General features: G+C 41.6%; 1 protein-coding gene across 2 annotated transcripts in view; it reads right to left on the bottom strand.

Annotated features, from left to right (window-relative positions):
- The window catches only part of LOC139349333 (frizzled-3-like), a 32,827-nt gene extending 21,035 nt beyond the window's left edge, over positions 1-11,792 (bottom strand). The window contains exons 1-2 of one of the 2 annotated variants that reach the window (XM_070990167.1): positions 11,661-11,792; positions 9,718-10,646 (exon numbers count right to left, since the gene is read on the bottom strand). In XM_070990167.1, the coding sequence (XP_070846268.1) occupies positions 9,718-10,023 (306 nt within the window). In that variant the 5' untranslated portion in view covers positions 10,024-10,646; positions 11,661-11,792. The remainder of the gene's footprint in view (positions 1-9,717; positions 10,647-11,660) is intronic. The other variant, XM_070990082.1, reaches the window with a different exon arrangement.
- Between the last annotated feature and the right edge of the window lie 1,142 nt (positions 11,793-12,934).

The raw sequence follows: 12,934 nt of genomic DNA, 5'->3' as shown, positions 1-12,934 counted from the left end.
GAAATGTGCATAAATCACTATCAGATTGTTTAAGTTGGAGGGAGAGACTTGGACTAATTGGGTGAAATCAAAGGAGAGAAATGTACACAAGCAGAAGTGTACCACATGTAGACGAGCAACTCATCGCCCGGTGACCAGTGAACATACTCTTCCATTTTATCAAACTATGGAGATACAATGCATTTATATGCAAGCTATTTTGGGACAGTTGATAAGTGCAAAATTAGAAGCACTCGAGCTCTTAATGCTCACACCAGCCCTGACCTGCAGTATGCTGAAAATGTTAGAGCTGCCTTGTGTTGAGTGGCTTTGCGTGAGAAGGGGATCAATGATGTTTATGTGTGTGTGTGTGTGTTAATGTTAAGTTGGGCTTAAGAGTGAGGGTTAAACATCTATCACCACACACGCACGCACGCACGCACGCACGCACGCACACACACACACACACACACACACACACACAGGGCTGGGTCATGGGTTCAGATTAAGACGATAAGACATGGATAACCTATATTTATGTGTTTTATCAGAGCTGAACACCGCAGGGATAAACACAAACAAAACACACAATCCACACAATATGTCACACACACAGGGTGGGATACAGAGCAACCCGAGTCAGACATCACACAAACATCTGTAAGTGTAAGAAGGACCTGCACTGTCATTAATACATCACAGATACTATGATGTGGGCGGGGTGGATGGAAGGGTAGGATAACAATGAATACTTTAGTGCTGAACTGATTGGTTGTTCATGTGATTATGACTAATCTTAGCAATTTACAGAAAATGTGTTAGTAATTAAAAACATTTTTTGGATGGCAACATTTGTGGTCACAGATCTTTCCTGTTTGTATTCCAATCATCACTATCTGATAAAGGCAAAATGAGAAACATTTGCCAGCTTCCCAAATGTGATTATTTGCTGTTTTTTCTGTCTGTTTAATATCACTGTTACTCAGATATCCCTTTTGGTTTTAAACTGTTTGGACTGACCTTGAGCTTTAGTGAAGAATGACAGCAATTTTCCTTATTGTTTGACATTTCTTAGTTATAACAATCAACTGATGAACTGGGGAAATAATGGACAGAATTGTAAATAATGAAAGGCATTATTAGGTGCAGCCCTCGCATATTTGAAAATGATGACATACAAGTTAAAAAAGAAGGATACAGTAGAAGATGGATTGTGTTTTATGTTTTTTGATTTGCTGCAGTAACATCTAAACTATGCTGGTGATGCTTACAACTGTATGTTGACCCAGCATACTCAGATGAATGTTAGTGCATTGGGGAATTCAGGTGGCACACACTGCTTCATATTTTCATGGAAACCACGCACCATATTCACAGTGGACTACAGAGCAGTATTTGAGCAATGAAAAAAACTCTCCAATCTTTCCTCAAAATCTCTCTTTACTTGGCATTGGGAAGCTGGATAAACAGCAGTTCCAGCTATGCTGATGCGAACAGTCTGCCAAAAAACAGCACCAGGCAGTGCTTTTGTTTTGTGAATAAATAAATGATTGCTTCATTTGGGCTTGCAGTTTCAATAGACTCTGTAGGAATAAGCAGGATAATCAAGAGTTCAACTGAAATAAACAGGAACTTTTAAACTGAATGAGGACCTGTCTGTCTCAGCCAGAGTGAATGGAGTAATCAGCCTCTTCAGAAGCACTGAACACACACACACACACACACACACACACACACACACACACACACACACACACACACACACACACACACACACACACACACACACACACACACACACACACACACACACACACACACACCTCTATAAAAGCTAATTCTCTCTTTCGTATTCACACACATACAAAAGAAAAAAACACAACAGACCACACTTAAGCACAACAAGCCCCGAACTCTCCAGATTTGGCACGCACAAACTCTCTCTGTTGTGGGGACCTGGTGGCCCCAGGGTGGCCCTTCTTGAACAGAGCAGTCTCATTTTGAAAGACAGGACCCCATAGTGAGAGAAACACAAACACCGGAGACAGTAGGGTCTAAAGACTCTACACAGCCTGTCACTCTGTCAGTATTTCCCTTTGCTTACTCTTTGACATTCTCTTTCTGTTCAACTGCTCCACACATTTTCCTCTTTCCACACTTTGTCCCTCCTTCTCTCCTGTGCAACTCATACGGTAAAACTCAGCAAAATCCTCACTTTCTTAACCGCAGTTCATTTCATTAAATTGTTCTCTCAGTATGATTGACACACACATTACAGTGAGCTAAAATCTTAATGATTTCCACAGAGAAACACGTTTAAACGTAGGTAAGAAAAAACCTGCTTTCATTCCTCAAGGTGAGCGATTAAGACACAGTGACTATAGCTTTCTGTTGGATAAGCCTTTTTTCTTAGCTTATATGCATGTGAGTGAGTTTTTTTGCCAACAGCAGTGTGGTAGAATGAAAGAAAGCATAATTACATGCAGCAGTATATTCTTGTTAAAGAAGAAATGACACTGAAATAAATCAGCCTACAGCATCTGGTTTCCATAGCTGAACAGTAGACTTTAGAGTTCAGACCTACAGCTAGGAAAATCCTCTTATTACAGAACTTGTTTTCTTGCTGTGCTGTTAGTCTGAATACTGCAACAGCAAAAGAAAGAAAGCAATGATCAGGGTGCGGTGTCATATGTCATTGATACATTTAAACTGTCAGCACTGCTTTTAAAATGTGGACTCACTACTGCATGCAAAGTGCATGTAAATGGAAATGCATTCACAAATTCCCTGACTAAACTTCATTTCTCCCAAAAGCTGATTTTGTAAGGGGCATGTAAGCATAGTGACTGACAGCTCTCTTTCCCTTCATTCAGAGCTAGGGTTGCTGTCTATTTGCTTTACAAACAGTGGGCTCTATTGTATAGCAAATGAGCCCTTCTTTAGCTGACCATTAGACTGGGGGCTCTATAATCTCCTTCACTCCATTGTGCTGGAATTGTCCAGGCAAACTCAATGAGGTATAATGTCAGCACAGAATACGCTCTGCTGTGTAGTTTTTCTAAAACTAATTTTTTTTTGTGCCATATGAAAAAAAATGATCATGTAAACTCACTACCTGAACGGAAAATATCAGAAAACTGAATTATTATCAGTTTCATACATGATAATGTGGAAGAATGGGGATGCTTCCATATGCAAAAAATAAGAGGAAACAAGAAAGAAAGTTGAAAATTCAGGGCTTTGACTTAACTGATTTGGAAAGAATGAAGAACAAAAGTCCAGACTATATCAATCTTTGCCTCAATGATATGAATGACTGAATAAAATCAATTTAACCCCATTAACTGAGGAGAAATAACCTGGATATTGTACACATTAATGGCAGAGAATGCCCTTTATCTCACATAAATTACACCAAGATAAGACTCGAGTGCAGAAAACAAAATATCTAGCCATGAACTCAAAAGGAAACTCCCTGACCGAGTGGACATCTGGGCTCAAGAGTCCTCAGGCACAGCGGGCCAGTTCTTTTATTCATTTATTTATATATTTAACAAAGATAATAATGGACATGATGAGTTGTTCTCTGTCTCATAACTGTCTTGCATTTTGTTTGAAGGCACAGTGCACTCATAAACACTCCTTCATTCCTGCCATCTTTCTCTCTTTCTTTGTAACTCCATCATAATCACTCAACACAAATGAGCTGACAGGGAAAAAATTGGAATGGGGGCTGCCACATCATATTGTTAATGATAATATCAGTATAATTTTTAATATGACCAAAAAAAAAGGAATCAGATCGTGATAACGGCAACATAACGACTTGTAGACATAATGATGTCATACACATGGCAACAACAACCATGGCTGACAGTAACAAAGTAACATTGGTCCAGGGTGGAGGAGTTAGTTCCAAAAAGGAGAGCAACTACAGCTGCGTGGATGGGGTTTGGTTACACATACCGTGGTAAGGTCTAAGAAGTGTAGACTTTAACAACAAAAAGGGGCAATACAACAAACTTATTTCACCACCTCAAGCAGAAGCATCGGGTTGAGTATGAGGGGAGCCAAAAATCCTGCGAGGAGAGCTGAACAGCTTTTGTGAGTTCTAAACCAAGCACAAAAACTATACTGGCTCAGTATAGCAACACCGAATCTCCAGCAAGTTGTACTCGGCATTTTGCCATATTGCCTGGAATATCATTACCGCAGAAATACCCGTAAATACTGTGATATTATTTTCGGCCCATGTGATCAGTTCTTGTCTCTTACTGCAGACACACAATCCCAATGATGTCATACATCTAAATCTCTGTGTCTAACATGCATGAACCTCAGACAATGTCACAGCCTACAGCACATCCTCTGGGAACCATAACATGCTGTGGCAGATGGACAGTACATGCCATATTCCTAAGTGACACGCAGACACAAAAGCATGCACACGCACACACACACAATCCAAAAGAAATAATTTCACTTGTCACACCATCTTCCATTAGAAATTTATCTCCCTTCTCTTCCTTTCCCCCTCTTATATTTCAGTCTCTCACCCTCTTTCCTCAGATTTAATTGACTATTGTGGCAGATGGGATGGCGGTTGGTCTGCGGGAATCAATGTCTTCATTGTGGGACTGAGAGAGAGATTAGCAGCTAGTTAGCACTAGTGAGAGATGACAGCTGGCACCGTTAACCTCCCCTGTCACTCATACACTCAAACACACACAGACACACACACACACAGGAAGTACTAGTGTACTGTTAGCCCTTACTCAGACTGAGCAATAATGCACAAGATAAATACTGCTCTGTACCTTGAGCCTGTCAAGCACTGAATAAATGTGCCCAACTATGTTAATCATGCACACACACTCAGGGATAATCTGTTTTTGGTTTAGCTTGACATGTAAAAAGGAAAAACAATATTTCCAATGTCGGTTCAAACTGAGGACTCAGTGAGGGCACGCCTCCACATTCTTCTAAATACAGCAGGGTTTCAAAATGTTTTTGATTCCAGGGCTTGAATATGTCTCAACCTATGACTTGAAGACAACGAACAACAAAACTCAAAGCAACATGACAGCTCACGAGAATGATCCACTTTGCACGAAAGCTTTGCCACTGAGGCAGAGCAAACATTCGTCATGCGATATGACCCAAAAAAGTGAGCACGACAGCTGCTGACAATGGCTCCAGTTTCCATAAGGCATCTGAAAAACGTCACGCTGATTTGGCAGCAGTTGTTTATTTTACATTTTATTACAAGTAGAATCCCCCAAAACACAGATGCAGACAGACACGCATAAATTGATGTTTCTGAATCATTCATCTCAACCGTCACTTGGAAAAAAAATCTTCTGTGGTTTACCAGAAGCCGTCCTCTATTGCAGGGCAGCTTTGAAACAAGAACTGGCTCCACAAGGCTGATCTTTATTAAAAAATAAAAAATATCTGATCATTTGTACGGTATTAAGCAATAATGTCATTATACTACCCAAACATAACAGTTGAGCTGGATCACCAACAAACAAATGTCACTTGACTTCTCTTAACATGTATTTCTGTTTCACCAAGCCTCAATAACACCTGTTAAACACAGCAGAGAGAGAGCAGAGTGCAAAAACTCAGTTTCATGAGACTGAATTAGTTTACAAAGAGCATCCAGATGTTAGCGGAGCTGCTATGGACCAGCTCCAATGCTGTCAGGGTTCAAATGACACTGCTATCAAATTAAACAGTATCATAATTTGATCAGACCAGTGGGAGCTCTTCTTATAACTAATTACAACATGCCCACCTGATATAATTTGTGAATGAAAATACTTATACACATGTTAATTAAGAGGAATGTTTACACATGAGCACACTACAATGACTTAGTAGTTGTTTTCTTCTATTTACTTTCTATTTACTAAATAAAATCCTTACAAAAGTACCCTTGTTTTCATGCTGTTATTTCCAGCAGAGTTACAGATTGCACTCTCATACCTGCACATAAACCCACGCATGCATGTATAGATCTGTGAAAACACACACACACACACACACACACACACACACACACACACACACACACACACACACACACACACACACACACACACACAAGTTGGTATTATGCAGCCACTGTCCCATGAGAGCTATTATTAAATTTCCTCCAGAGTTCCCACCAGGACTGCCATGCCTGGTCAAAGCAGACCAGAGCAGGAAAACTAACAGGGCTCATGTTGCCACTCAACCATCTTCAGAAAGATGTCTCTTCCATGACTGGAGGGACTGAGGGTGTCAGTTACTTGGCTGCCTCTTCATCTGGGTCAAATCAAGTTCAACAACAGACGCTTCTTACAATCTGACACAGCGTGTTTTGACAAGACACTGGGGAATTGACTTGATTTGAGTATTTGCATGGTCCTTAATGTGCTAAGAGAATCCAATGACTCAGCCAGTGTTTCCATCCATTTCAAACATGCAGAGCAAATTCAAAATACATGGCTGTCAACACAGTTTTCTTAATTCATCTACTTTCTGAAGGGGAAATAAGCATCTGTCAGGAGTGGTCCCAACAGTCTCCTGCACTGTGTATTTCGAAAAGAAAATGTTCCCTTTTCTGTGATTAAATATTCAGAGCAGCATAGATAATTTTAGCTTGATCTTTGGGCTGACATTCATCTGGTTTTGACATTGGAAAATGTTACTTCAACATTAAATGAATGAAAAAAAAAATCCCCCTAGATTAAACATGCAATGTGCACAGCCAACATTGGCCTGGTCCAAATTCATCTGCTTTTAAACAGGGTTAATTTAATATGCCAACTACAAACAGCTGGAGGCACATTTAATTCAACTAGCTGTATTTGTTATCCTCCCCTCTTCTGCAGAGTATAAACCACAGTTTATACAAGGTCGCCAAAACACAGGTAAAACTATGACAACCATGCATAGTGGGACTGAGACCCACAGACATCACACCACAGATGAATGAAGACACACAAAAACATCAAGCGCCTGGAGATTAAAACGACTCAACCCGACTTTCCCGCTAAAACAAGCCATGCTGTATCCCTATAAAGATGCCTTTGTGTTTACTGTTTGTTTGGAATAAATTATCGTCTTTTATAGGAAATTACAAGGTAGTCGTACAGTAGTTTTGTACTGCACAACTAAGACACCCAAACATGTCCAAATCCTGAATACAGTGCAACACGTAGGCTTTGATAGTCACAAATACTTGCTGCAAACAGGTAATTATGGTGCAGTTATTGAGCAACACCTTGGCTGTGCTCTGTCTCCCTCTCCAGGGAGTAACAAAGGAAAAGAGAGGTAACATGATATAGATGGATAGTGAACGTCTACTATTTCACTCTGACAGTGTGCAACACAGCACTTCCCCCCATTTTTGGTTAAAACCATCAAACTAAAAAATATTTCTCTGGGAGTATCAGACACTAAATCCCCTAACTGCTTTCTGTTTTAAAGTTTCTTCCACTGCTGCTGCACAGATAGCACTTCCTGTCCGTCAGCAACTGTTCACACACAAGAAAGGTCATGAGTGCCTGAGTGAGTCCACAGGCATTCATCTGTGTCTACATGGAACAGTAACATGTAGTGAGAAGATGGAGCTGTAACATGAGGAGAGGAGCTCGACTATCAACTTCTCTCAACTGAGTCACCGCTCCTGTTAACTCCTTGATATTCTGTGCTTGTGTGAAAGCCGCTTCACACCCAAGTGTGGCTTCATGTATCCAATTTGTTCTACTATAGTCTACAGATTATGTGTTTTGGGGCAAGGTTTTTTTTTAAAAGAGAAAAAGCAACCGGTTTCTCTCTTGATGTAAAACAAGGCCTCTGCTTGTTTCTGTGAAAACCACCTCCATGTACTCTGGGCAGAGCCATCGCATGGACTGTGCGAACTGTGCAACCGCACAGGGCCTTGCGCCACTAGGGGGCCTCACGCCTGCAATCCTGCTAGGTTTTGTTTTTCTTTTATTTAAATTTATTTATTTTTTAATAAATACATTACTAATATATGATTTTGTCTGCCTCTGTCAAGGTCACATTAAAAACAAACAAATAAATAAAAAACAAATCTAACAAATTAAGCAGGTTTTTCATTGTCGCTATGTCATTAGGCCTATGTGATAGTGGACCAGGCCCTCACTGCTCTCCATACCCGTTTTAAACAAATGCAGGAGTTTGGCAACGTGTTTGGACTTCTTTTTGATCTGACCAAACTGTGTGAAATGGAGACTGACCTGCAAAGACAGTGCACAAGACTGGGTGATGCTCTGAGCACGTCCAAATCTCAGGATATAAATGCACCGGACCTCTTTGCGGAGTTGAGGATACTTGGAGAGATAATCCCGGAGGAAATAACTACAGCACTTAAAACACCTCGTTACCTCAAAGGGACTGAAGGAACTTTCCCTAACTGTGAGACTGTGCTCAGGATCCTATTGACTTTTCCAGTAACGGTGGCATTAGGCGAGCAAAGCTTTTAAAAGTTGAAACTAATTTAAAAAATATTTGCGCACCTCCACATCACAGGACAGACTGTGCAGGCTTGCCCTGCTATCAGTTGAAAAGGATGTTGCGTCCAAACTGGATTATAAAGATCTTATTGCTGAGGTTGCGGCCATGAAGGCAAGGAAAGTGACTCTGACATGATCAGTTTCTGTGCAATTTATGCATGGTGAGTCTGTCTTATTGGTTAGTTACAGTGCAGTAAATATATTGTGTATAGTTGTAATGAAAATGAACGTATATTATGAATGAAAAGTGTCCTAACCTACTTCTTTAAAATGTCAAGATGCCAAGAATAAAGTGACTGCCCTGACTTGATGTAAAGCCACTCGTTGTACAGTTGATTTTTCCCCCCTTTGAAATAAATAGCAAAAAGTCATAGCTGAGACTACGTGTATGATTATGCTGTATTATTCTACTTGATAAAAACGTATTGCAGCGGGATTATGCGTGCAGCAGAACTAGAATAGCTGTGTCCGTGTGACTGTTATTTATGTGCAATTGCGCATCCATGTCAAAGAGCAGGACCCCACATTTCAAGTTCGCACAGGGCCTCGAACACCCCCTGCGACGGCCCTGACTGTGGGGACAAAAGATAGGAGCGATTTGCTGGTTGATAGCTTGTGTAGTGTTGTGTTTGGAGAGGTTGCAAAAATATCTGAGTCTATGAACTGATTATAGTTATTAACACAGAGTTCAAATTACAACACTGCCGTGATTAAGCACATACTATAAAAGCATAAATTTGCCTACTGTAAATTAATTCAAACTATACTAACAAGAGTGTAATATCTTTTGACCTGAGGCAACAATATTTGTTGTGATATTTGCTTTACTATAATGTCTGAGCCACCCATGTCTCTTACACTGTCTCTTTACAGCGTATGTGAAGTCCTTTTGTCCTCAGCTGGTGCGTGACACTACAGTGTGAACCGCTGCAGACTGTCGCTTTGTAGTTTACAATTTCTGCACCTCATCACCAAGACAAAGATCTGTGCGTTTGCTTTAAATGGTGACTTAATGTTTGATTCCTGTCACAATTTTAAAACTCACCACAATAAAATCGAGAAAACTGCAACATACAACAAACAATGTGTAATTCCACCTCCGTCTCATTCACGGCTATCACATTTCCCCATGTGCAGTGACACAAACATACACACACGCACACAGACAAAGCACGCACCACCTGAATGACACACACAAACAACCTACCTCCATGGCAAGCGCAGCAGTTTGCTGGTCGTAGTGATTCAGTAGATTGGGCATAAAGGTGGTGTTGTAAGGCAGATCCTGGCACATTCTCAGTCTGATGGGCTCACAGCTAAACTCGCTGTGGCTCTCAATGGACCCCATATGAATGGAAAGGGCAGGTCCAACCAGGGAGAAAAGGAGTAGGAAGATTGGGATGAGGCGAAAGGAAAAACAGACAGGAACTCGCTGCCTGTAGTAGGTTGTTTTTGAAAACCAGTCTTTAAAACACCCTCTTCCCACAGGTGCTTGCATCTTATTGTCAAACATGTTCAACAGTGGCTCAGACTAATGATTCTATCAAGACACGCAGGAATTGTTTTTAAAGCTTCTTAACATTAGAGGCAGCTGAGTCCATTTTTAACGTCAGCAGGGGAGGTAAAAGCAAGAAATCCACCAGGCAGCTATGTATTATGTACCCTGAAGTGCACACATGTGGTGGGGTCCCCGCTCATCTGCAGGCCATGAATGCAGCCACTCTTTGTGTCAGTCTTCAAATTCACAAGCCATTGTGGTATTTGCTTTTCTTGTACAGTGTCTCAGGACGTTCTTTTCAATGCACTGATCCGGAGTGTTCCTCATTAAAAAAAAAAAAAAAATTATATGGTTTCTCTCCACCTCCTGGCAATGCCCCGGTCAAGGACAGATTCCCCTTGCTCCATCCTCAGCGTGTCTCTCAGATAACAGCTCCTCCATCAGCCGCCTGATGGAGGTCTCCTCTGGGTTGCTGCACGTCTCCTTCTTCCACACTCTTACCCTCTATTTGCCTCCTCTCGCTCAATTTCCAGTGTTGTTTCAGGGAACACCTGAGGCCAGCGTTCAATATCTGCAAGATGCAAAATCCTGTCTTTCACATTCAACTGCCACCTTGGAGTGCATCCATCAAGCAGGTCCTGCAGGTTTAAACACACAAAGAAAGGCCTAATGGTCAAACAAGCAGAGTGGGCTTGCCTAGAATAAAGTTGTACTGCAACTGGTATTGTATAGAAACAAGGGTGTGGCTGATCAGACAAGTCAGGATAGAAATATCTAATGAAATCTACAGCAGCTCATTAATTGTAGGTGGACTGTGTCTTAGCACGCTTTACAACACAAAACTGCCTTTGAGCATTAAACGGACCCGCACATTATCTTCACCTTTAAGCGTTGTGTCGGCGGGGTCACTCACAGTTTAGGTTGCAGACTACAGAAAACGTGTTGAAAGCGAAGCACAGCATCGAGCTGAGCAGCTTTCACGCCGTTCATGTGAGCGCTGCTGATCAGACGCTCTCATGTTTGTGTGAGGTTGGCCGGGCAACAGTAGCGTTCCCCCGCGATGTTTCACACTCTGCGACTCGGTCTCTTTATGGCTGACCACACGGGAAACTTTAGAAATAAGCTCAGGTGGCGTGCTATCGAAAGAAAAGGACAAACGAAGGTGTTCATTTATCGAGTTTCAATTAACACCTGCGTCAAACTGCTCTTAGCCGACCGTTAGAGACGAGCTAACTCGCGTGAAGGCACGGGTAGCTCAGTTAGCTCGCGCTGACGTTAAAATGACAACGTTAAATTAAATCTGTAATGTTAACCGTCCCCCGGGTTACGTTACGGGTCACAGCCCTTAACGTTAGCGCTGTTTTCACGAGAGCTTGGCTCGTATTAGAAAGCACAAACCTATGAAAAGGCAGGCTTCGGTGAGGCATCTTCACTGCGCTGAAGCAACAATCACCCACGGTGACACGCCAGGATCTCAACGAGAGAGCGGTTATCAATCATGGGAGCTGCGCGTGTCACCGCGGCGTCTTCAGCCCAGCAGCGCGCTGTTTCATTCAGTGCGTTTATAGCTGAGGTTTGACTGGTTTTACGACAAGAGTGGATTCAATGAACCACCTAGTCCCTTTCAAACGTTACCATTGCCATTGCCTTACCTTAGTTGTTGAGTAAGGAGCGGCTCGGCGCTCCGCGGCTCCACCGGCTCCGCACACTGCAGCACTTCGTTGTTCCGCTGATTGCAGCTGGTCGCCTGCAGCATGCAGCCGACATATCGTGCACGCGGATTCATCGTGACCGCGCAGAGATAGGAGGAAAGTGGCCCCACAGGACGCTGCGTGCTGTTGAGGGCTAATTGTGTATAAAATGTGAACTAATACTGATAGACACGTGTGGTGGGTGCGCCTATTTGTTTGCGGCAGCCCTGTGTGAGCGCGTGCAGGTCAGACCTTTGTGTCCGGGATGGATGTGGAGTCTGTGGCTGATTTCTCAGGCTAATAGGGAGTTTATTTGTCAATGTAAATGATCATAGTCACCTTAATTTGTCGTTCAGATTTTGTGGGTGTACATTTTAAGACATAAATTAAGCTAAACATAGCTTGTGTGAACACAGTGCATTCTTTGTGTTTCTCAGGAGTCCTGAGAAATCAAAGGCTCTAGAGCCACCAGGGGTTCAGCATCATTCGCCAGGTCACATGAAGGCTATCTAGGGGTTAAATGGGATCCAGTCTGGGACCCCACGTCACATGACGGTCTGCCTGTGATGCATGATGGACAGGCAAATACCAAACAGAGGAAAATATGAAAAGATAACATTATCAAAATCTTTATTAAAAAGCATACATTAAATGTATATATTGCTAGAAAAACAGAAAGCAAACAGTGAAATGTACAGTACTTAAATCCAAATCAATATTTTTTAAATTTTTATTTCCTACTGACAGTATGTCAATGTGTGGAACATTAGTGTACTGATGTACACTGGGAATTTACACTAATAAAAAACTAACCACATCTTGTTTTGCTCTGGATAAATTACATTCAGTGACAGACAGCTTTTCAGTTCAGTCGATTTCAAGAAATAACACAAGCTCATTTTATCCCTGATCATCTAAGTAATAACACATAACCTTTCACTAATGAGTAATTTTGATATTTTAGATGGTTGATTATTAAAAGTCAGAATTGTGATAGATTGCATAAATGAAAGCTCAGAGATCCATTACTAAAGCCAGTGTTACAACATATGACAATATGCTTGTCTGTAATATCTTCACATACATCTACACTCTTACCTTGTTCATCTTGTGATTTCAAATACAAAAGCCATGACTCTACAGAGTGACATCCTGTCAAACTGACCAAAGCGGCCGAACAGACTTGTTGTGATTCTATCAGTCAACACTATGTCAATATTTATCCCTTACAGCCT

The sequence above is a fragment of the Chaetodon trifascialis genome, chromosome 1 (genome assembly GCF_039877785.1).
Source record: "Chaetodon trifascialis isolate fChaTrf1 chromosome 1, fChaTrf1.hap1, whole genome shotgun sequence".
Lineage (NCBI taxonomy): Eukaryota > Metazoa > Chordata > Actinopteri > Chaetodontiformes > Chaetodontidae > Chaetodon > Chaetodon trifascialis.
The sequence above is the reverse complement of the archived record's forward strand: the minus strand, read 5'-3'. Positions and strand labels throughout refer to the sequence as shown.